This window comes from Phocoena sinus, chromosome 6 (genome assembly GCF_008692025.1).
Source record: "Phocoena sinus isolate mPhoSin1 chromosome 6, mPhoSin1.pri, whole genome shotgun sequence".
Classification (NCBI taxonomy): Eukaryota; Metazoa; Chordata; class Mammalia; order Artiodactyla; family Phocoenidae; genus Phocoena; species Phocoena sinus.
The window spans coordinates 31,656,588-31,677,826 of record NC_045768.1 but is presented as its reverse complement, the minus strand read 5'-3'; the positions used below and the strand labels follow the sequence as shown (position 1 = coordinate 31,677,826).

General features: G+C 39.4%; 2 protein-coding genes across 3 annotated transcripts in view; both read left to right on the top strand.

Annotated features, from left to right (window-relative positions):
• The window catches only part of TMEFF1 (transmembrane protein with EGF like and two follistatin like domains 1), a 142,995-nt gene extending 132,918 nt beyond the window's left edge, over positions 1 to 10,077 (top strand). For both annotated transcript variants that reach the window (XM_032635711.1, XM_032635708.1), the window contains 2 exons: positions 5,272 to 5,430; positions 8,971 to 10,077. In XM_032635711.1, coding sequence (XP_032491602.1) covers positions 5,272 to 5,430; positions 8,971 to 9,055 — 244 coding nt within the window. In that variant the 3' untranslated portion in view covers positions 9,056 to 10,077. The remainder of the gene's footprint in view (positions 1 to 5,271; positions 5,431 to 8,970) is intronic.
• Positions 10,078 to 10,487: 410 nt separating this feature from the next.
• Positions 10,488 to 20,866, top strand: CAVIN4 (caveolae associated protein 4). The gene is made up of 2 exons (XM_032635430.1): positions 10,488 to 10,991; positions 18,481 to 20,866. The coding sequence occupies exons 1-2, from the start codon at positions 10,584 to 10,586 to the stop codon at positions 19,159 to 19,161; spliced, it is 1,089 nt and encodes a 362-aa protein (XP_032491321.1). The 5' UTR covers positions 10,488 to 10,583; the 3' UTR covers positions 19,162 to 20,866.
• The last annotated feature ends 373 nt before the right edge of the window (positions 20,867 to 21,239 follow it).

Below are 21,239 nucleotides of genomic sequence, written 5' to 3'. Positions count from 1 at the left end.
GAATGAGATTACTGTGGAGGGTATGGGGATGAAAGAATAGGCAGTAGAGGACCAAATGTCTGGATCTGCCTTTAATCAGCAACAGAAAAAGTAGTGCTAACCTAGAAGTTAATACTCTGGGTATTTGGAGAGTATAACCCTAAAGTCAGGTGCAGAAAATAATGTCCAGGGAGGATTGCCTGAATCATATATGGCCTATACATTTTTTTTGATATTCTGATTTTTTTGTGTGTGTGTGTGGTACGCGGGACTCTCACTGTTGTGGCCTCTCTCATTGAGGAGCACAGGCTCCGGACACGCAGGCTCAGTGGCCATGGCTCACGGGTCCAGCCGCTCCGTGGCATGTGGGATCTTCCCGGACCGGGGCATGAACCCGTGTCCCCTGCATCGGCAGGCGGACTCTCAACCACTGCGCCACCAGGGAAGCCCGATATTCTGATTTTTTTTTTTTTTTGCGGTACGTGGGCCTCTCACTGTTGTGGCCTCTCCCCTTGCGGAGCACAGGCTCCGGACGCGCAGGCTCAGCGGCCATGGCTCACGGGCCCAGCCGCTCCGCGGCATGTGGGATCTTCCCGGACCCGGGCACGAACCCGCGTCCTCTGCGTCGGCAGGCGGACTCTCAACCACTGTGCCACCAGGGAAGCCCCTGATTTTTAATCTTTGGGTTAAGCTAAGGTGTCAGAGAGCTGAATAACTAGGACATTGTTATAGCTCCCTATGGAACTATTTTTATTTCACTGAGCTTTGGCTGTTAGCCTACCATGAAAGGCATTATTTTAAATAATCCTATGAGACTTCATTATTGAACTTATTGCAGCTATATTATTGAGGGAAGTTCTCTGTATGAGAAAGTACCCTCCTTTTTTTTTTTTGGTCACACCACGTGGCTTGTGGTGATCTTAGTTCCCCGACCAGGGATTGAACCTGTGCCCTTGGCACTGAAAGCACCTAGTCCTAACTACTGGACCGCCAGGGAATTACCAGAAAATACCCTCTTTAAGTGAGGACTAATGAGTTAAAGTTCCCTTAAATTTATTAAAAATAGTAACTGTGATTTTTTATTTTTTTAAATTGAAGTATAATTGATTTACAATATTATGTTAGTTTCAAGTATACAGCATAGTGATTCAGTATTTTTATACATTATGCTCCATTAAAAGTTATTACAAAATAATGGCTCTAATTCCCCGTGCTGTACAATATATCATTGTTGCTTATCTATTTTAAACATAGTAGTTTGTATCTCTTAATGCCATACCCCTATCTTGCACCTCCTTCCTTCCACCTCCCCTCTGGTAACCACTAGTTTGTTTCCTATATCTGTGAGTCTGTTTCTTTTTTGCTATCTACATTCATTTGTTTTATTTTTTAGATTCCACAAATAAGTGATATCATATAGTATTTGTCTTTCTCTGACTTATTTCACTAAGCATAATATTCTCTATGTCCTTCCATGTTGCTGCAGATGGCAGAATTTCATTCATTTTTATGGCCGAAGAGTATTCCATTGTATATATATATATATATATATATATATAGCACATCTTCTTTATCCATTTGTCTGTTGATGCACACTTGGATTGCTTCCGTATCTTGGCTGTTGTAAATAGTGCTGCTATGAACATTGGGATGTATGTATCTTTTCAGGTTAGTGTTTTTGTTTTTTTCTGGATATATGTCCAGGAGTGGAATTTCTGTGTCATAAGGTAGGTCTATTTTAGTTTTTTGAGGAATCTCCATACTGTTTTCCATAGTGGCTGCACAATTTACATTCCCACCAACAGTGTAGGAGGGTTCCCTTTTCTCCACATCATTGCCAACATTTGTTATTTGTGGACTTTTTGATGATTGCCATTCTGACAGATGTGAGGTGATATCTCATTTTTTTTTGTTTTACATTTTGTTAATAAATAGAGATGTTGAGCATCTTTTCATGTGTAAGCCATCTGTGTGTCTTCTTTGGAAAAATGTCTATTCAGGTCTTCTGCCCATTTTTTTTTAATTTTTAAAATTTATTTTTATTTTTGGTTGCATTGAGCCTTAGTTTCGGCATGCAGGATCTTCGTTGAGGCATGCGGGATCTTAAGTTGTGGCGCGAGGGCTCCTCATTGCAGTGCGTGGGCTTCTCTATAGCTGTGGCGTGTGGGTATTCTCTCTCTAGTTGTGGCACGCAGGCTTCAGGGCACGTGGGCTCTGTAGTTTGTGGCATGCAGTCTCTCTAGTTGAGGCGCGTGAGCTCAGTAGTTGTGGCATGTGGGTTTAGTTGTCCCATGGCATGTGGGATCTTAGTTCCCTGAGCAGGGATCGAACCTGCGTCCCCTGCATTGTAAGGCAGATTCTTTACCACTGGACCACCAGGGAAGTACCTTCTGCCCATTTTTTGATTGGTTTGTTTTTTTGATATTGAGTTGTATGAGCTGATTATATATTTTGGGTATTATCTCCTTATAAGTCGTATCATTTGCAAATATTTTCTGCCATTCAGTAGGTGGTCTTTTTGTTTTGTCTATGGTTTCCTTTGCTGTGCAAAAGCTTTTAAGTTTCATTTGGTCCCATTTGTTCAGTTTTGCTTTTATTTCTTTTGCCTTGGGAGCTATATCCAAAAAAATATCGCTACGATTTATGTCAGAGTGTTCTGCCTATGTTCTCTTCTAGGTGTTTCATGGTTTTCAGGTCTTATGTTTAGGTTTAATCCATTTTGAGTTTATTTTTGCATATGGTGTGAGGAAATGTTGTAATCTCATTCTTTTACATGTAGTTGTCCAGTTACTGTGATTCTTTTGAACAACTGGCTTGATTTCATTTTGTGGAGATTGTATTTTGTATCAGTGATTTTATCTCTTTTCCTTTTCCTTTTCTTTTTTCATTTCCTTTTCCTTCTCCCCTCCCCTTTCCTTCTCCTCTCCCCTCCCCTTTCCCTGCCCTCCCCTTTCCCTCCCCACCCCTCCCCTTTCCCTCCCCACCCCTCCTCTCCTCTCCTCTCCTCTCCTCTCCCCTTCCCTTCTTTCCTTCATCCAATGGTTTTTAGTGTATTCACAGAGTTGTGCAGTCACCACAGTCAGTTTTACATTTCATTACCCCCAAGAGGAAACTCTATACCCTTTAGCTATTACTCCCAAATCCCCCCATCCTCCTCAGCCTTAGACAACTAATAATCTACTTTGTCTCTATAGATTTATCTATTCTGGTCATTTCATTTAAGTGGATTATATTCATATAATATGTGGTCTTCTGTGTATTTCACTTAGCATACTGTTTCCAGGGTTTATCCATGTTGTGGCATATATCGGTATGTTGTTCCTTTTTGTGGCTGAATAATATTTCATTGGATGGGTAATACCACATTTTTTAATCCACTTACCAGTTGATGAATAGTTGGACTGTTTCCACTTTTTGGCTATTATGAATAATGCTGCCTTGAATAATTTTGTGTAAGTTTTTGTGTGGACATATGTTTTAATTTCACTTGGGTAATTGCCTAGGAGTGGAATTGCTGGGCTAAATGCTAACTCTATGTTTAACTTTTTGAGGAACTGCTGGACTATTATCAAAAGTGGCTGCATCATTTTATGTTCTCTACAGTAACCTTGCCATCACTTGTTATTATCTGACTTTTTGATTTCTAATGGGTATATTAGATACCTCATCATACTGTGGTTTTGATTTGTATTTCCATGATGACTAATGATGTTAATGCTTATTTGTCATTTATCTATCTTGTTTGGAGAAATGTCTATTCAGATATTTTGCCTATTTTGTATTTTTTGGTCTTTTTGTTAATGAATTGTAATAGTTTTTTTATATATTCTAGATACAGTCTCTTATCAGATATATAGTTTGCAAAAATTTTCTCCTGTGGGTTATCTTTTCACTTTCTTGATAGTGTCCTTATATACAAAAGATTTAATTTTGATTTAGCCCAATTTAACTTTTTTGTTGTTGTTTTTGTTGTCATATGAAGAAATCATTGCCTCATCTAAGGTCATGAATATTTACTTTCCTTTTTTCCCCTCAAAGAGTTTTGTAGTTTTAGCTCTTACATTTAGATCTGTGATCCATTTGACTTAATTTGTGTATGTTGTGAGAAAGAGGTCCAGCTTCATTCTTTTGTATGTGGATGCCCAATTGTCCCAGCACCATTTGTTGAAGAGACTGTTCTTTTCCCATCAAGTTGTCTTAGCACCCTTGTCGAAAATCAGTTGATCATAGATGTATGGGTGTATTTATGGGCTCTCAATTATGTTTTCTGATCTGTATATCTACTGTACTACTATTTTCTGTCTGCTAGGAAGCTTAGAACCCAGTGTGCAACCTTCTGGCAGGCGGCTAGGAACTTCAAGGGTAGGAATGGTGGACTCACGTCACCCCTGGCTTCCCCTGTTTACTTCCAGGTTTCTTTCTTGCTGTGTGTGTTTTATTAAAAATTATTTTTTTGTAATGAAGTGTGGGTCATTAATAAATATCCTTACACGTCAGATGTTTTATTAATCAGTTCTAACTGAAGGCTGGCTAATTTACACATTTTGCTTCTGTCAACTAAAAAATGGGAATTTTCTATTAAGTATCTTAAATGTTTCCCCCTGTCAAGTTACTATCATCACCTGATGTTGCCTTTTTATTTACTCTTAATTGGAATTCAGATAATTTCTAAGATTCACACCTATTTGACTGCTTGGCTGTGTTTCTGTCATTAATAACTTATTTTCATCTCCCCCCCTGCATTTTAAGTGATTGTATCATGTGTACTGAAAAGTATCTTGAATATAATTTGGTGTTATGTTCAGAGAACTGTAAGTGTTTATATCTATTTATTCAATAATCCCACTTCCGAGTATCTAGCCTAAGGGATAACACTAAATATAGAAAAGTACACATTCATCATAATATCCACCACACCTAATCCATAATTCTGAAAAATGGAAAATAACTGATATGTCTAAGAGCAAGGAATAGGTAAGTTAGCTGTATTATAGCCACCGAATGGGATATTGTGAATCCATTTTTAAATGGCAGTAATAAAGTAGTATAAAGACTACTTAGCAGCTTTAAAATTAATGTGATATAATGATAAGTGGAAGAAGCACTTTATACAATAGTCATATTAGAAAGAGTAGAAGGAAATACAATGATGGCAATGTTTTTTTTTTTTTAGATGGTGGGAGAGTGCCTGATTTGCTGTTTTTGTTTAAGTTTGTCATTCTTTTGTATGTTTTAATTTTAAAACCTTGAATTATTGAAATTTATAGGAATGCTTTTTTTTCCCTTTTTCAGATGTGAATCTGGTTACACTGGACAGCACTGTGAAAAGACAGACTTTAGTATTCTCTATGTAGTGCCAAGTAGGCAAAAGCTCACTCATGTTCTTATTGCAGCAATTATTGGAGCTGTACAGATTGCCATTATAGTAGCAATTGTCATGTGCATAACAAGGTAGGTAATGGCCTAAGAAACACCAACTTTCAATTAGAGGTGGGTGGCTGTTAAAGAAGAACCTTGAAACACTCAAAATGATAGGGACTTTATGTCCACCAGCCTATTAGGAAGAAATCCTAGGATCAGTTCTCTAAGGTTTCCATGTAGGTCTGACCTCTCAGTGTCTTGCTGCTTTAGAATTTGGTCAAGAACTCACTCCCAGGGTTACAGGCTGCAAGCAGAGGAAGCGTGAGGATATTCAGTGGCATAAAGGAATTTCGAGATCTTAGAACTATGTGTGTGCTTCAAGCACTGAATTTAGGGGCAGCGATGGTAGCAGAATGGTCTGCACATGCACGTAAGAGCCATGCAGAAACTTTCTAAGTCCTGCAGAACTGACTAGGTCTTATGCCCTAGGAATATACTTTATCCATAATAAATATAATAAGGGAAGAAATCAGAGGTTAAAGAAAACTGCTTTTTTATATGTTGTCTTAACATTACTTCATTTTCTGGAATACAGTCATAAATATTAAACTTCAAAATTCTCTATCATAACTAAAACTGTTGGAGTTTATCATAACTAGCCCCCAAACTAAAGGACGTATTTGGAGTGCAATTAGCCTAAAAATGGGTGTTTTCCAGGCTGAGTGAAAATATGTAAGTCAGAACTGAACTGGACCTGGGAGAAGTAAAAGCAAATTAAGTTCATCTTGTCTTTATGCTTCCCGGTCTCATGTCTTTTCTTCTTGCTTGCTTTGTCCTACCTCCTTTAAGGCTTGGTTCAGAGTCCCATAAACATCATCTCTCTACTTTGCTGTATTATTCTGGGCAGAGGGTTGGAATTTATCAAGTGCAGATATTGGCAGGCCATAATGGATTTATGGCTCTTCTATCCAAAGACAGGATAGATGTGCTCGCTTCGGCAGCACATATACAAAGACAGGATAGAAGCAGATCTTCAGTGGTCTCAGCCATCTGGAGCTAAAATGATAAATCTAGAAATGATAAAAAATATTCTCTGAGAAGCAGATATTTTTCATAAAATTTAAGCACTAAAGCCAGTGGACTTTTATTCTGTAGAACAGATGATCTGCCCTTAGGCAAGACTACTGAGTATAAAATTTGACAGTAGATTAAAGTAGAGACATAATATTATAAAAAATAATGACAGCACAAAGAGAAAATAGAAAAAAAACTACCATGTAACAGCAGGGCTGCCTGTGGCTATTTAACATAGGCTCAGAGGTTAAGTAATTTGCCTGTGGTCATCCAGCTAGCAAGTGGAAGTGTCTGGATTTGGATTTGGTGCTGCCTCATTTCCTAAATCATTCCTCTTTCCACTGAACCACCAAGAGGAAGAGGGTCTGTGTTGAGTCATCTTGGGAAATATATTTGCCAAGTATGACCATTGCATGGGAGCAAGGTTCAAACTTGATTTTATAGTGGTTCAGGGTTTTTGAACAGGGGAGGGACTTGGTATGAACCATTTTTCCAGAGCATTAATCCGAGTGTCATCTGAAAAATTCACCAGAGGAGAGAAAATGTGAGGTCGGGGGAGACCATTTAGGACATTATTAGAGTAAAGCAGGAGTGGAGTAATAGATGATTTTGAAGATGAATGAAAGAAATAAGGTAATTAGGTAAAGGGAAGGGAAGATTTTGAGACCCAGTGACAGTGCCATCTTTAAGATCAAAGGATATTAAAGTCAGCAGGGAGTTATTTTGCATTCAACCCCTTCATTCTAGAGAAGTGAGGAAACTGGAGCCCTGGGATGGGAAGTATCTTAGCCAAGATCACAGAGATAGTTCAGCCCTTTTACAGATCCTATCCAGCCTTTTGTCCAGCTCTCTGCTTTGATTCTCACTGTGCTGTAATCCTCAACGACTAAATTAAAGATACCCGGCAAGTAGTTTTCAAGGTAGTACCCCCCCCCCCCAATTTATACCCCAAATGCATTTGCTGCCTTCACAGACATGTCAGCATTGCCATATATTTATTTTTAACTGTGTTACAGTGTCTTCACTGCCCTTCATCTCTATGTCTGAAGGGTCATCTCATTGATTTTATCATAGCTCTCTCCCTGAGGGCTTTTTATTATGGCATTTTCTCTTCTAGAATGTCTTGCTTATGTGGATTTAGGATATTATAATTATGCGCCTGGACTTATCTGCATTGCATTTTTAAGGAGTGCCTCTCCCACATAGTCCATTACGGGACAGCTGTTCACTTATCCTGGGGTGGCTGTTACATATGAGGAATCTTCCTTTAAAAGGATGTTCTCACTGACCCACTTATCAAGACTGCATAAGTGAAATTTTCTTCTTTTATGCTTGTAATCTTCTTTCATGTTGAACATCACCTTAGCCAGGTCCCTTTATTGTATAAATGAAAAAACCGTGGTCCCGGGAAGTTGGAACTTGTCCAATGTCAAGGTGAGTTTGTGACAGTTGCAGAGGCTTGCTTGCCCTCTCAACCAGTGTCCCCATTTATGAAATGGAGATGATTCCATCACTGTCTACCTCCAAGTGTTTTTATGAGGATGAGTAAGATAAAATCTGTGAAAAACAGTTATGTAAAATGGAAGCATTACCATCAAGGCTTTTAAGTCAAGACAAAGTAATGCTGTTTGAAACTGAATAAAAACCTGGAACCTCACAGTAGAAGCACTCATTCTCTCAAGACTTTCTTTCCATTAGATTATAAGTTCCTTGCTGGCAGAGATTTTAGAGGTTAGTCCAACTTTAATATTTGCTTATAGGAAGAGGAGGTTGCACAGCTAGTTTCTAGCAGAGCCCAAACTCAGAATTACTGGAACTCATCTCAGTCCCTTTATTCCATGTTGTGTAGCGTAGCACTTTGTGCACAGTAAGAGCTGATATGTTTGCATTCTAGTGGGCAGGCACAAGAGCAGTGACGGCACGATGAGCTTTATACCCCCGCGGAGGAACATGTACGGAACAGTGAGAGCAGAGTCGAGGAATATCCCTTATGCCTCGGAGGGCAGTTCTATTCTGGGTTCTGTGGTGTGCCCTAGAAGGGTGTGGAATGACTTCTTATTAGTTACTGTCTAAAGTTGCTAGGCATTTCTTGTGTATTCTGATCTGAGGTTAATAAGCACATTTCTTCCTGATTTCTCCTTCATTTAAGCTGTCCTTGTCATTTTTGGGGGTGTCATCATGCTCAGGGAAAGTACATAAGCCAGGAGCCTTTCTACTGTCACAAGTTTATATGTTAGCAGTCACTGTGTCTTGGGAGCTGCCAGGCCAGAAGAAGGGTGGGGATTCCTCTTGGGGATGCACATGCACCAGGGGAGACTCCAGGAGTGAGTTCCATTTGTATTCATACCTGCATTATATATCTAACCCTCTTACCTCCCAGCTTTATAGAGAAGATGGCAGTCTGACATGTTGGTCTCTCATCAAATAGCGTCTGTTTCCCTTTCATGTGGTCACACGCAGTATGGCTTTACGTGTGAAGTGTGTGTTACTCTGGAAACATTTGAAATATCCTAAACAAAATGACATTTTTCTTTCTTTTTTTTCTTAATTCAACAGAAAATGCCCTAAAAACAATAGAGGACGACGACAGAAGCAAAACCTAGGTCATTTTACTTCAGATACATCATCCAGAATGGTTTAAACTGATGACTTTTATATGTACACTGACCATGTGATGTACATTTGTCTTTTTTTAAAGAATGGAAATATTTATTTCAGAGGCCTTATTTTTGGACATTTTTAGTGTAGTACTGTTAGCTCGTATTTAGAATATTCAGCTACAACAGTTTTGGACTGTTTAGTAGTCTTTGTTTTATGTTTTTAAATACAGAAATTGATTTCACAAATTTGTACCACATGGTAATTCTAAGACTTGTTCTTTACCCATGGAATGTAATATTTTTGCAAAGATGGACCACTTCACAAATGGTTATAAAGTCAGACCCACTTCTTCCACAATGACCACAGCAAATGACCAAGCATGAACTGAAGGTAAAGATGTTTACAGATTACTTTTCTTACAAAAGAAAATCTAGAAGACTCTGTGTTTAGACATTTCAATGTTTTTGAGATTTATTAACCGATTTTTTAGACACTGCCTATCGCATGAATTGTAAAGCTGTGTGTGTTAGATGTAAAATATTTATAAGGTGTATGGACTGGAATTTGATCCTTTCTCTCCTTGAAAAAATAATTCTGAATTTTTAAAAGTATATGGAAGCAATGATGGAACGGATCACTGAAAAGTAGATTTAGATGTTGTGAAAATAGTCTGTTTAACAAACAGATTGGAATAAAGCCTACTCTATCATTTAAACTACTTCTATACACATTCATTTTTAAAGAAATATTTGTTTTAACATAAATAAACCAATTGTATCAGTGTTTGTGAATAAATGCAAAAATGATTGTTAACGATGGGTGCTCTTCACATGAGCTTAAAAATCATCTAAGACCTCTATCCAAATTTGTCCTGTAGTAATAGCTATACTAATAGATTGTTGGTGTTTAAAGATCTGAAGTGTGAATAGAATGTATTCAGCTGTTTAACATGTAGTTTAAGTATTCAGAAGTATGCATGTAGAATTTAAGAATATGTTCAAAATATTAATTTTAATATTTGGTTTGGAAAAGCATGTTATAATATAATGTTTTCACTATACAGCCTCTGTTTTGGTGTGTTTATTTACTGCATTCTTTGATATTGACATATCAGTATGTTTAATATGTGAAATTAATAGAAAAAACAGATTTCAGTTCAAAATTCCCATTTGCTTTTACAAATACTGCTTGAAATTGTCTAAAGATAGAAGCTTCACCCAGCGCTTGGAGTTTGCTTTTTTGGTTATTTGGCTTCGAGGCTTAATATTAGTAACATGGTGGCCTTAGGGAACTTTTTTTTAAAAAGCTTTCCTCTTCTACCCACACAGTCTTATTTGAGTCCCTTAGTCATCAGTAAGCATGTTTGGAACAGCACCCAGTGCTTTTGCAAGGGTTCATATTGCAGAACAGTCACGTATGGGTATTTGTAGTTACAAATACTTGACCAGTCTCCAGGGGTGGGGTTTCCAACCCTTTAAACAACCCTGTTCCCTGTTATCAAGCTAACTTTTTGCTCTCAGTGCCAGAATTGATTGCGCTAAGACATCTTTCACTGAGAAATAAATAAAATGGAACATAATGGGTCTGCTTCAAATGCTGATAAAATCCACCAGAATCGCCTGTCGAGTGTGACAGAAGATGAAGACCAAGACGCTGCTCTTACCATCGTGACTGTGCTGGACAAAGTAGCTGCCATCGTGGACAGCGTGCAGGCCAGCCAGAAGAGGCTAGAGGAGAGACACAGGGAGATGGAAAATGCCATGAAGACCGTCCAGATTGACCTGCTGAAGTTTTCGCAGTCACACAGCAACACAGGTTATGTCATTAACAAGCTGTTGGAGAAAACGCGCAAGATCAGTGCTCACATTAAAGAAGTGAGGGCCCGAGTGGAGAAGCAACAAACTCACGTCAAAAAAGTTGAATCCAAGCAAGAGGAAATAATGAAGAAGAACAAATTCCGTGTGGTAATATTCCAGGTAAGCTGGCACCTGTGTTTAGCTCGATTACTGCTATCTCTTGCGTCCTTTAATGGCCAACAGGTCTTGTCAGACCTGTCACATGGTATAACTATTGTGTATATGCGTGTGGTGGAGTTCTGTATCATCAGAGATCTCAGGATAAAAGCATTTCTATGTTAACTGGTATACTATCATGTCAGTGTTTTGAGCTTCTCAGCCGTTTCATGTAATATGAACTGTGGATCATAGCTGAGTCTATTTCTTGCCTTTGAAACTTAATATTGGTAAGCTGCTTTCGGCATATTAGCCATATTAATATGATGCCCTCTCAAAGCCTTTGAGAAGGTTAGGACTAGAAGATACCTAAGAAGCCTCCAGTTTAAAACACCTCTTTGTTGTAGAAAAAAAGAAACTGAGCACCTGTAGCTCTGCAAAGTGGTTCTTTCCCTTATTATGGAGAGCCCAGAAAGCCCTAAACAGTAAAATGTAAACTTTTCAGAATATAATTTGTCTATTGGAATTTTTACCTATTATAACGTATAAGTCACAATAATAAGACAAACGGTCTATTTCTTAATGAACAATCAGACAGTTGTTCTTTTTCTTATAGTTATATAAATGTAGGAGTCACATAAGTAATTCCTTATATTTGATTACCAAGTCTTTACTTAGCTGAATTCTTTTAGCTGCACTGCACAGCTTGTGGGATCTTAGTTCCCTGATCAGAGATCGAACCCGTGCCCTCTGCAGAGGAAGCACAGAGTCCTAACCACTGACCGCCTGGGAAGTCCCTACTTAGCTGATTTTACATGATAGTTTTTGTGTGGCGTTGTGTGTTGAGCTAATAAGTTCCTATCTTACTCTGCACTTGATACTCATATTTTTTGAAATAGGAACACATCCATGGCAAATGCCTAATATCTATAATATATTTTAAAACTCTTACAAATTAAAAGGGAAAAAGTTGAACTTCCATGGTAGAAAAATTGGAAAGTCATTATCAGTCGGTTCACAAAAGACAAAGTAAATGAGCAAAATTCCATTTTCACCTATGTAAATATTTGCAGTTACTGAAACATTCGCAGAGTTTAAGAGTAGGAAATAATAAGCACTTTCATATTCTGCTCGTAGAATATTAAATGGTACATTTCTGGAGGGCGTTTTGGTATTATGTGTTAAGAACCTTAAAAATTCGCAAACCTTTTGGCCCCAAAATTTAATGTCAAAGAATTTGTTGTAAGCATAAAATCAGGAATGTGTGCGGGCATGTTCACTGGCACATATATGCAGTGTTATCACACTGTATTTTTAAAATGAATGTATGCCCATATGCATAGGGAAAAGGCCTAGAAGAATAAAAACAAATTGAAATAGGAACACAGTTGGTAGGTAGTTGAAAGATACCAGGGATGTGGGCCATAACTCCCGGGGCATTCTTTACACTTTAGTCAATTCTCCGTAGCCCACTGTTGGCTGATAAGTTTACATGGGGATGGCAGAGTGGTATTTTGGATCTGTATTTAAGAACCTGTTGGTTATTTAGGAGGAAGAATGGGAGGAGAGAGAGGGTTGCTTACTTCAAAGGTAGTCAAGTTCGACTATGCCATATGAAGGCCTTTACCATTTCCCTCTTCTCCCAGGTCCCTGGAAGTCCTTCTCCAGACTTAAATTTTTGGAAAAAAAAAATCAGTCATCTTACTCTCAGAAGCCAGTTGTAGTACATGTAATGGGGATCTAAATTTAGTACTGGAGAATGTAGTATCCATTCTTGAATTCACTTTTCCACGGGCACTAACAGTTCATTGCAGCTCTATTTACAATAGCCAGGACATGGAAGCAACCTAAGTGTCCATCAACAGATGAATGGATAAAGAAGATATGGCACATATATACAATGGAATATTACTCAGCCATAAAAAGAAATGAAATTGAGTTATTTGTAGTGAGGTGGTTGGACCTAGAGTCTGTCATACAGAGTGAAGTAAGTCAGAAAGACCATATGCTAACACATATATGTGGAATCTAAGAAAAAAAAATGGTTCTGATGAACCTAGGGGCAGGACAGGAATAAAGATGCAGACCTAGAGAGTGGACTTGAGGACACGGGGAGGGGGAAGGGTAAGCTGGGACGAAGTGAGAGAGTAGTATTGACATATACACACTACCAAACGTAAGGTAGATAGCTAGTGGGAAGCAGCCACATAGCACAGGGAGATCAGCTCGGTGCATTGTGACCACCTAGAGGGGTGGGATAGGGAGGGTGGGAGGGAGGGAGACGCAAGAGGGAAGAGATATGGGAACATATGTATATGTATAACTGATTCACTTTGTTATAAAGCAGAAACTAACACACCATTGTAAAGCAATTATACTCCAGTAAAGATGTTTAAAGAAAAAACAAACAGTAATGGGTATAACTCACCCTCCACTTGCATGGGGCATGCCAGGAAACATTCTTGGTATCCAGCATTTCTCCTGAGAACCTTTGTGTGAAGAGTAGACCAGGTTAACAATCAAGATTTACAAGGGCTAAAGAAAGCAGAGGAGTTTCTGAGAAGTTCTAATTGACCCTTGTTTGTCTATTGACATAATTCTTTTTTTTAAAAGTTGTTTCTATATTCACCTGTTTATTCCCTGAAAGTTGCTATTTTTTTTTTTCTTTGAGCACCTACAGTTACTTGAATAAATAGAAGATGGTATGACAAAGGAAGCGAGAGGCACTAGTGAGAGACATAATGCTATGAAGAGTCTGTGAAATAAAGTTGTTCAGAGTAAGCAGCACTTTATCATCTCTTCTAATGGGAGAGCATGTAAAGAAAAGACAAATACCAATGGATTCAATGATTCATGAGATATTAGAGCACTGTATACAGCATTCATATGGGTTTGTTTAACAGAAGTCATATGCTTAACAGTTAAGTCATATATATATATGTGTGTGCATATATATATATATATATATTTTTTTTTTTTTTTTTCTTTTGACCAAGCTGCGCACCTTGCAGGATCTCAGTTCCCCAACCAAGGATTGAACCCAGGCCACGGCAGTGAACGCTCCAAATCCTAACCACTAGACCACCAGGGAACTCCCAAAATTCTTATAATTCATTCTTACAGTTTTGAGATTGCGCCTTCTACTAAAATTAACTTGAAGCTGAGTAATTCAGCTGTATATACTTTCATTTCGATTTGGGTTTTTCCTCAAAAAGATTTCCCTAGATACATCTTTTAGTGGCAGTGTTTATCGCTATTTTATCTCCCACCGTTGTGTACGGCAGAGCTTTCACCTAATTCTGGACATTGGCATTGAAAAAAATTATCTGCTCTTTATCATACAATTATGATTTCTCCTTGAACATGCTTTCACCTTAGCGACCTCCTCACCATGAAAGAAAGCCAGGAGGCTTCCCATATCTTCTAACAATTTTGCTTACTAACTACATGCCCGTGCCTCCCAAATGAGGTATTTGGCCGTTCCCTAACGATAAGTCCCGGACTTGTAAATATTCGGAATTCTCTTAGCAGTATTACTTTGATAATCAAGGCCATTATACTCTGACTCGTAATACTCATTTTGTTACAAAAATCATCTTTTTAACTAGAATTTTACATGAAAAAATGTATAATAATTGTATTTGGAAATCAACTATAATTCAGCCCTATAATTTCCAAGTATTATTACAGTGTATTCACCACTGACTCAGAGGAGTTGCAACAAATAGATTTACATAGCAGGTACTTTCTCTGTCTCTACCCCTGTTTTGTTTTGTTTTTAAGCCTGAGTTTGTTGTGCAGTTGAAGAAGGGTTTGTGATTCTTGAGTTAAGCCATAACGGATTTCTTCACAGCAGGATTGTGAGGGTTTTTCCCTATGAAACAGTAATTATTGTTTGGCTCCTTTTCTAATTATACCTACTCAGTCCATACCCACCCACTCAGTGCTGCTGAAGCTACTCCCTGTAGTAGGTGTCAGGAAAGGAGAGGAATAATATTGCTGCTTCTGAGATACCCACTCTACCTTTTTTTTTTTTTTTTTAAGTTCCTAGACTCTCCAATCCTGTAGCCAAAGAATTTAATTTTAAATAAGTATCCGGAGAAGTAAAGTTCTGGGGATACATTCTTGACTATCAGGATTATAGGTTTTGGAATACGTATAAATGTGTTTCTTACATAGTAAATTTTTTGGTTGAACAGATTTAATCTGGAACTCAAGTAGGAGCACAGTTTCTTTTAGAAATTTCAACTCGTGGGTTCAGTTAAAAATCTCATGATCTTTAAAGTTTTTCCTGTTTAGTTTTAGAAATAATCCCTAAATAGCAAGTTGGGGGTCCTTTAGCAGCCATGTTTCTGGCCTGGTTCTCAAGGTTACCAGTGTCTGCCATGTTCCCAAATCCAACTTGATGAGTCCTTACCCTTTTGACATATTTGACATAGTTGGTCCCTCCCTCTCTTCTTGAAACTTTTTTCCCCTTGGCTTCAGGGGGTGCCTCTCACTCTTGGATTTCCTCCTGCCTCACTGGCTGACATTTATCCTTTTTGGTTCTTTCTCATCTCTTCCTTCCTCTTCTTCTTTTTTTAAAAATTTTTTTCATTTATTTATTTGGCTGTGCTGGGTCTTAGTTGCGGCACAGGGGATCTTAGTTGCCCCGTGCGAGATCTTTGTCGCAGCATGAGGGATCTTTAGTTGCAGCATTCAGGGTCTTTAGTTGTGGCATGTGAACTTTTAGTTGTAGCATGTGGGATCTAGTTCCCTGACCAGGAATTGAACCTGGGCCCTCCTGCGTTGGGAGTGTGGAGTCTTAGCCACTGGATCACCAGGGAAGTCCCTCATCTCTTCCTTCTTATCTTCAGGTCCAAAATCCATTTATCTATCAATAACACCAAAATTCAAAAATCTGTAAAAATAAAATTTTTATCGTAACTTATTTGGCAGCAAGACCTAGCTTTACCTGAACTCAGTGGATGCCAAAACCCAACCTCAAGTAGCCTGAGGCTGTTTATACTCTTTGTCCCACCTTAGAGTGAATATTTGTATTTTTTTGCCACAAAAAGGCTTCTTCCCAAGATCTCACTGGGAATGTTATGTAATATATTATTTTCCCCAAATCTGAAATATTCTGATTTCTGAAAGGTAGCTTGGTTCCAAGGAGTTTTGAATAATGGAGTGTAGACCCATTCATTCAATCTCTTGGTGATCTCTTTCATCTGGTCTCATGATTTTTAGTTTCATCTTTATGTTACTGATACCTAAATTTATCTCTAGTCCAGATCTCTCTCCTGAATCCCAGACTCATGTACTCAGCTGTCCACTCAACATCTCTGCTTGGATGTACAGTGGGCATCTCAAAGTCAGCATGTTCAGGTCCCATCCTTTCCCATCTCAGTGAATGGCTAATCTGTCCTTCAGCTGCTCAGGCCCTGGACTAGAGAATCATCCTTGACACTCTCCACATCTCAATCTAGCAGCAGCAGATCCTGTTGGCTCCTACCTTCAAAGTGGATCTGGAATCAGGCCACTTCTCACCACCACCTCTGTCCACACCCTGATCCATCTCTTACCTGATTGAGCTCAGTGGTCTCTAACTGCTGTCCCTGCTTCTCATCTTGCCCTCGATAGCCTCGTTTCAGCAGGGTGACCCTTTTACAACATAGGTCAAGTCGTGTCACTATCCTCCTCAAAACTTTTTAGAAGGCTTCCTATCGCACTTGGAGTAAGAGCCACGGTCCTTATGATCAGATACAGAGCCCTACATGAGCTGGCCCTCCCACTACCTCTCTTACCCTCTCTCCTCCTCTTGCCCCTTGGTCACTCTGCTTCAGCCACACTGCCTTCCTTGCTGTTTCTCGTTTCCCCCCAGTTATATGCATTACCTTCAGGTCTAGGCTTGGATGTCACCTTATTAGTGAGGCCTTTCCGAGCATCCTCCCCAGTCACTGTGTATCCCCCTGCCCTGCTCTATTTTTCACCTTAGCGCTTATCACCATCCAACATACTATGTAAGTAACTTGTTTATTTCTCTCTTCAAGAATACAAGTTCTTTTACTCTGTTTTTTTTTTTGTGTGTGTGGTACACGGGCCTCTCACTGCTGTGGCCTCTCCCGTTGCGGAGCACAGGCTCCGGATGTGCAGGCTCAGCGGCCATGGCTCACGGGCCCAGCTGCTCCGCGGCATGTGGGATCTTCCCGGACCGGGGCACGAACCTGCGTCCCCTGCATCGGCAGGGGGACTGCCAACCACTGAGCCACCAGAGAAGCCCTTTTACTCTGTTTTATTCAAAGAGGGAGGTTCTCAGTTCCTAGACTAGTGACTGGTGCATGGTAGGTGCTTAGTAACAATTTGTTGAATGAAGGCGTATGCTTCTTCTTTGTTCCAACAGTCATTTGTTGAGTATACCTACTATGTACAAGGCACTCTGATAGATGCCAGGCATAAGACATAAATAAGATACATCTCTGCTTTCCTGGAAGCTATTATTTAGTGAAAGCCTCAGGGAGACATATATAAATGAGTAGAGTTCTGATTCAATTCAGACTGTGATAAATGTTATAAGTAGAGGAATGCATGTGTCATTTTGGTATAGATTGGAGACAGGTTTGACCTCTGGGGGAAGTTGGGGATATTTGAATTGACTCGAAGGAAGATTTTATTCACAAAGCTGGAAAGAGGTGAAAGGTAGCAAAAACCACGTTTATACAGGCATGCAGGGATGAAAGCAGTACGTGTTTAAGGAACTCAGAGGGGTTGTGTTGCTGGACTGGAGGAGTGGGAAAGTAGGTTTTGCTCAAATTGAAGAGCCTTCTAATTATACTGAAGAATTTGAACTCTATCCTTTGAGTATTGGTGAGCTCCCCAATGTTTTAAAGTAGAGAAAGCATGTGATCAGAGCTATGCTTTAGAAACATTTCTCAGGAAATACTTTGGTGATGTTTTAGAGGTATAAGTATTGCACGAGTTCAGGCCTGAGATGGCAGGGCCTGAATTAAGACGTTGGTAGAGGCAAGGAGGAAGGAGCCGGGAACAGAAGAGTTAGTAGTTATTAAGCAATATTATCGACAGCGCTTAGTGACCAGTCGGATATGGGATGAAGAGAGGGAATATTTGGGACCATGCTTCTGAGGTTTTTCTGGGTGGCACCTGGAGGTATTGGTGCTGAGAGGTCCAGGAAAGGATGATGGCTGGACCTTGATTTTTGGATATGTGAAGTTAGAGGTTCCTGTGTTACATCTAGGTGGAGAAGTCTTTCTGACATTTAGAAATGGGTTTTCATCTTAGGGGAAGGGGAGAAGTGAAGGTAAAAGATTTGTGAGTCTGCTTGCCTGGATTTGAAGGTAGAGCAGTGGATAAGTTTGCTCGGGCTGAGCTTGGGAGATGAAGAAAAAGAAACCCTGAGAAATGCCAGCATTCAGGGAGTGGGGGGAGGATAAGCAGCCCATGGAGGAGATTGAAAAGGCGTGGCTGGAAGGTTAAAGAACCCATCGCTAACACGCTTGCCTTCTCTCTCCTTCAGGAGGATATTCAGTGTCCAACATCCCTGTCTATCATGAAAGACAGAAGCTTGACTGCTGAGGGTCCAGAGGAGGAGGACGATATCTTCGATCCCCCAGTTGATCTGTCTTCGGATGAAGAATATTATGTTGAAGAGAGCAGATCTGCCAGGCTTAAAAAGTCAGGCAGGGAGCGCATTGATAATATCAAAAAGGCCTTTTCCAGAGAAAACATGCAGAAGACACGGCAGAATTTTGACAAGAAAGTGAACCGAATTAGGACTAGAATAGTGACACCAGAGAGGAGAGAGCGGCTAAGGCAGTCAGGGGAGAGGTTAAGGCAGTCGGGGGAGAGGCTGAAGCAGTCAGGGGAAAGGTTTAAGAAATCTATTTCTAATGCAGCTCCTTCAAAGGAAGCTTTTAAGATGCATAGCCTTCGGAAAACTAAAGACCGTCCTGCGGCCGAAGGTCCCGAAGAGGTCAGGGAGATAGGGGTGGACATCATTGCCAGGAGCGAGTCTCTGGGCCCCATCAGTGAGCTGTACACCGAGATGCTCAGTGAAACAGACCCCGAGGAGGCCAGAGCCTCACATCCTCCCCGAGAAGGTGGGGAAATCTCGACCCCCGAGCCTTTAAAAGTTACTTTTAAACCCCAGGTGAAAGTAGAGGATGACGAATCTCTTTTGCTAGATTTAAAGCAGTAATTATAAAGAGGAATTAAGTATATTATAATTGTAAGTCTCCTTAATCACACAGTTTTAGTTTAATTAGCATAGTCATTTACATGTATATGCCATATAGGAAAACATAAGTGGTATGGCTGTCTCATTTCTTAGGTTTAAAATTTTAAAGGTAATACAATTATTAATATACATTTGCTTAATTAATATACACTTCCTGGGGAATTCTTTTTTTTTTTTTCCCCTCCCCCAGGACTTACATGATTCTATCAGCTTTCTCTCTTAGGTCACCTCTCATGGCAGCTGTGGATTTTTAAGTTCCTTTCTCTTGCCCATCAGAAAAATAGTTTCCTAGTGAGGCCCAAGTAGGTGTTCGGTAGTCTACAATAAATGAAGGCCAAATTTATGGCCATCATTTATTTGCAAGTGAACTCTCGATTTTGGTCTAGATTAATATTGTGGCCAAGCTCAAAGGGGAATAAGTCACATGTGGATTTTATCTATATGTTCACATCAATAGATTTTTTAGTAAGTTAGCAGCCACACCCCTTTTTGATGCCTTTGCATAAAAACGTTGAAGTGCTGGACTTGAGCATTTAGTTCTGGCATCACAGCTTTGCTTACAGGGAGCCACTTGGCAAGTCGTCTAATGGTCTGGTCAGTACAACAGAGAGGGTTCACCTGTCCTACCCTTCTCAGAGGACTGTTGTGAAGATAAGGAAATGTTATACATTCTGGGAGAACAAGAGCTATTTCCAGAGAAAACAAACCCCACTGGTTCCTCAAAAGCAGAATCGAAATAATTCCATCTTCTGAAAAAGTCCTGAGCTCCAAGCAGTGAGGACCTAGGTCAGACAGACACTAAAGTTGGTCTTCAGAAGCGTTTTCACAGAATCAGGAATCAAAAGTCAATGTTTGGGCGACATCTTTTTTGTCAAAGACTAAAACCAGACCTTGGGTTTGAGTTGGGTCTTAAAACGTTTCCTGGAAAATTCTTTTCTGATTTTCTTCTGATTCAGATCTCTGGTGGACTGGAGCAGCATCGTTTTGAGCAGCATGAAAGCTGCAACTGTGGCTGTGTCTTCCAGAGGCCTTTCTAAAGTCAGCCCTTGTGCAGTGCTTGGAAATGACCTCAGATGCTTCTGATTTCCAGAGTGAACCCCTCAGAGTCCATCCGTCCAAAACAGTGTTCGTAGGTGTTCATCATAACTGCTTTGGGAGGAAGCCAGATTCCACTTATTTGTTAGCTGTAGATCTAGCCAATCTAGAAGTAGATATTATTGCTAAAGAAAGAGGAATGGTCATACTGGTCCTGCACTTGTGTATGTTTAAATCTTCTGGTTTGTAAAAGGGAAGAAATGATGGAATTGTGGAATTTGAAGAGTTTGGACAGCAGTCAGCTTTCAGTCAGTTTTGGATGCTCAAGTAGTAATTAAGCATGGTACACACACACACACACACACACACACACAGAATCAGCTTTAAAATATTTAACTCAGTTACCCAGCTGTTTGGGTTTGGGAGTTTGATTCAGCATCATTTCCTCTTCACTCTGCGTGAATACATAAAATCATGAATTGTTAATCTCATTATCTTTTTTTAATTGAAAACTAAAGTGTATACAGCTTTGAACAATACTTTAAAAGGAATAATTTTTAAAATGTTAGAGTTTAGAAAGAGCTTGGATGCCTAATCACACATTTCCTTAAAGCCATAATAAATTTGAATTTAAAAAAGACATTATTACAAAGTTTGATGTCAGTGTCCTTTTTGTAAATATTTTTACTAATAATGAATGCAAACAGTATGGCATGTATTTGATATAGTAACCCTACTCATAATAGATATGTTTCTAGGTTAAGCAGAATGTAAAGAAGTTATATGCTTTTTTTTTTTCTGGCCCTACACAGTCCTACAATTGAGCAAAATATCACTGTCAAGGAATTTTTGTAAAGTCCATTTGCTTACTGACCCATTATATAAGCAGACTTGATATGTTATGGAACATTTCCCACATAGGTACGTTTGAATTTTGATTTAGAAGGCATTATAGCCTGGCCAGCTCTTCATCATGGTAGACTCTGAACAATTTCATGTTCCCA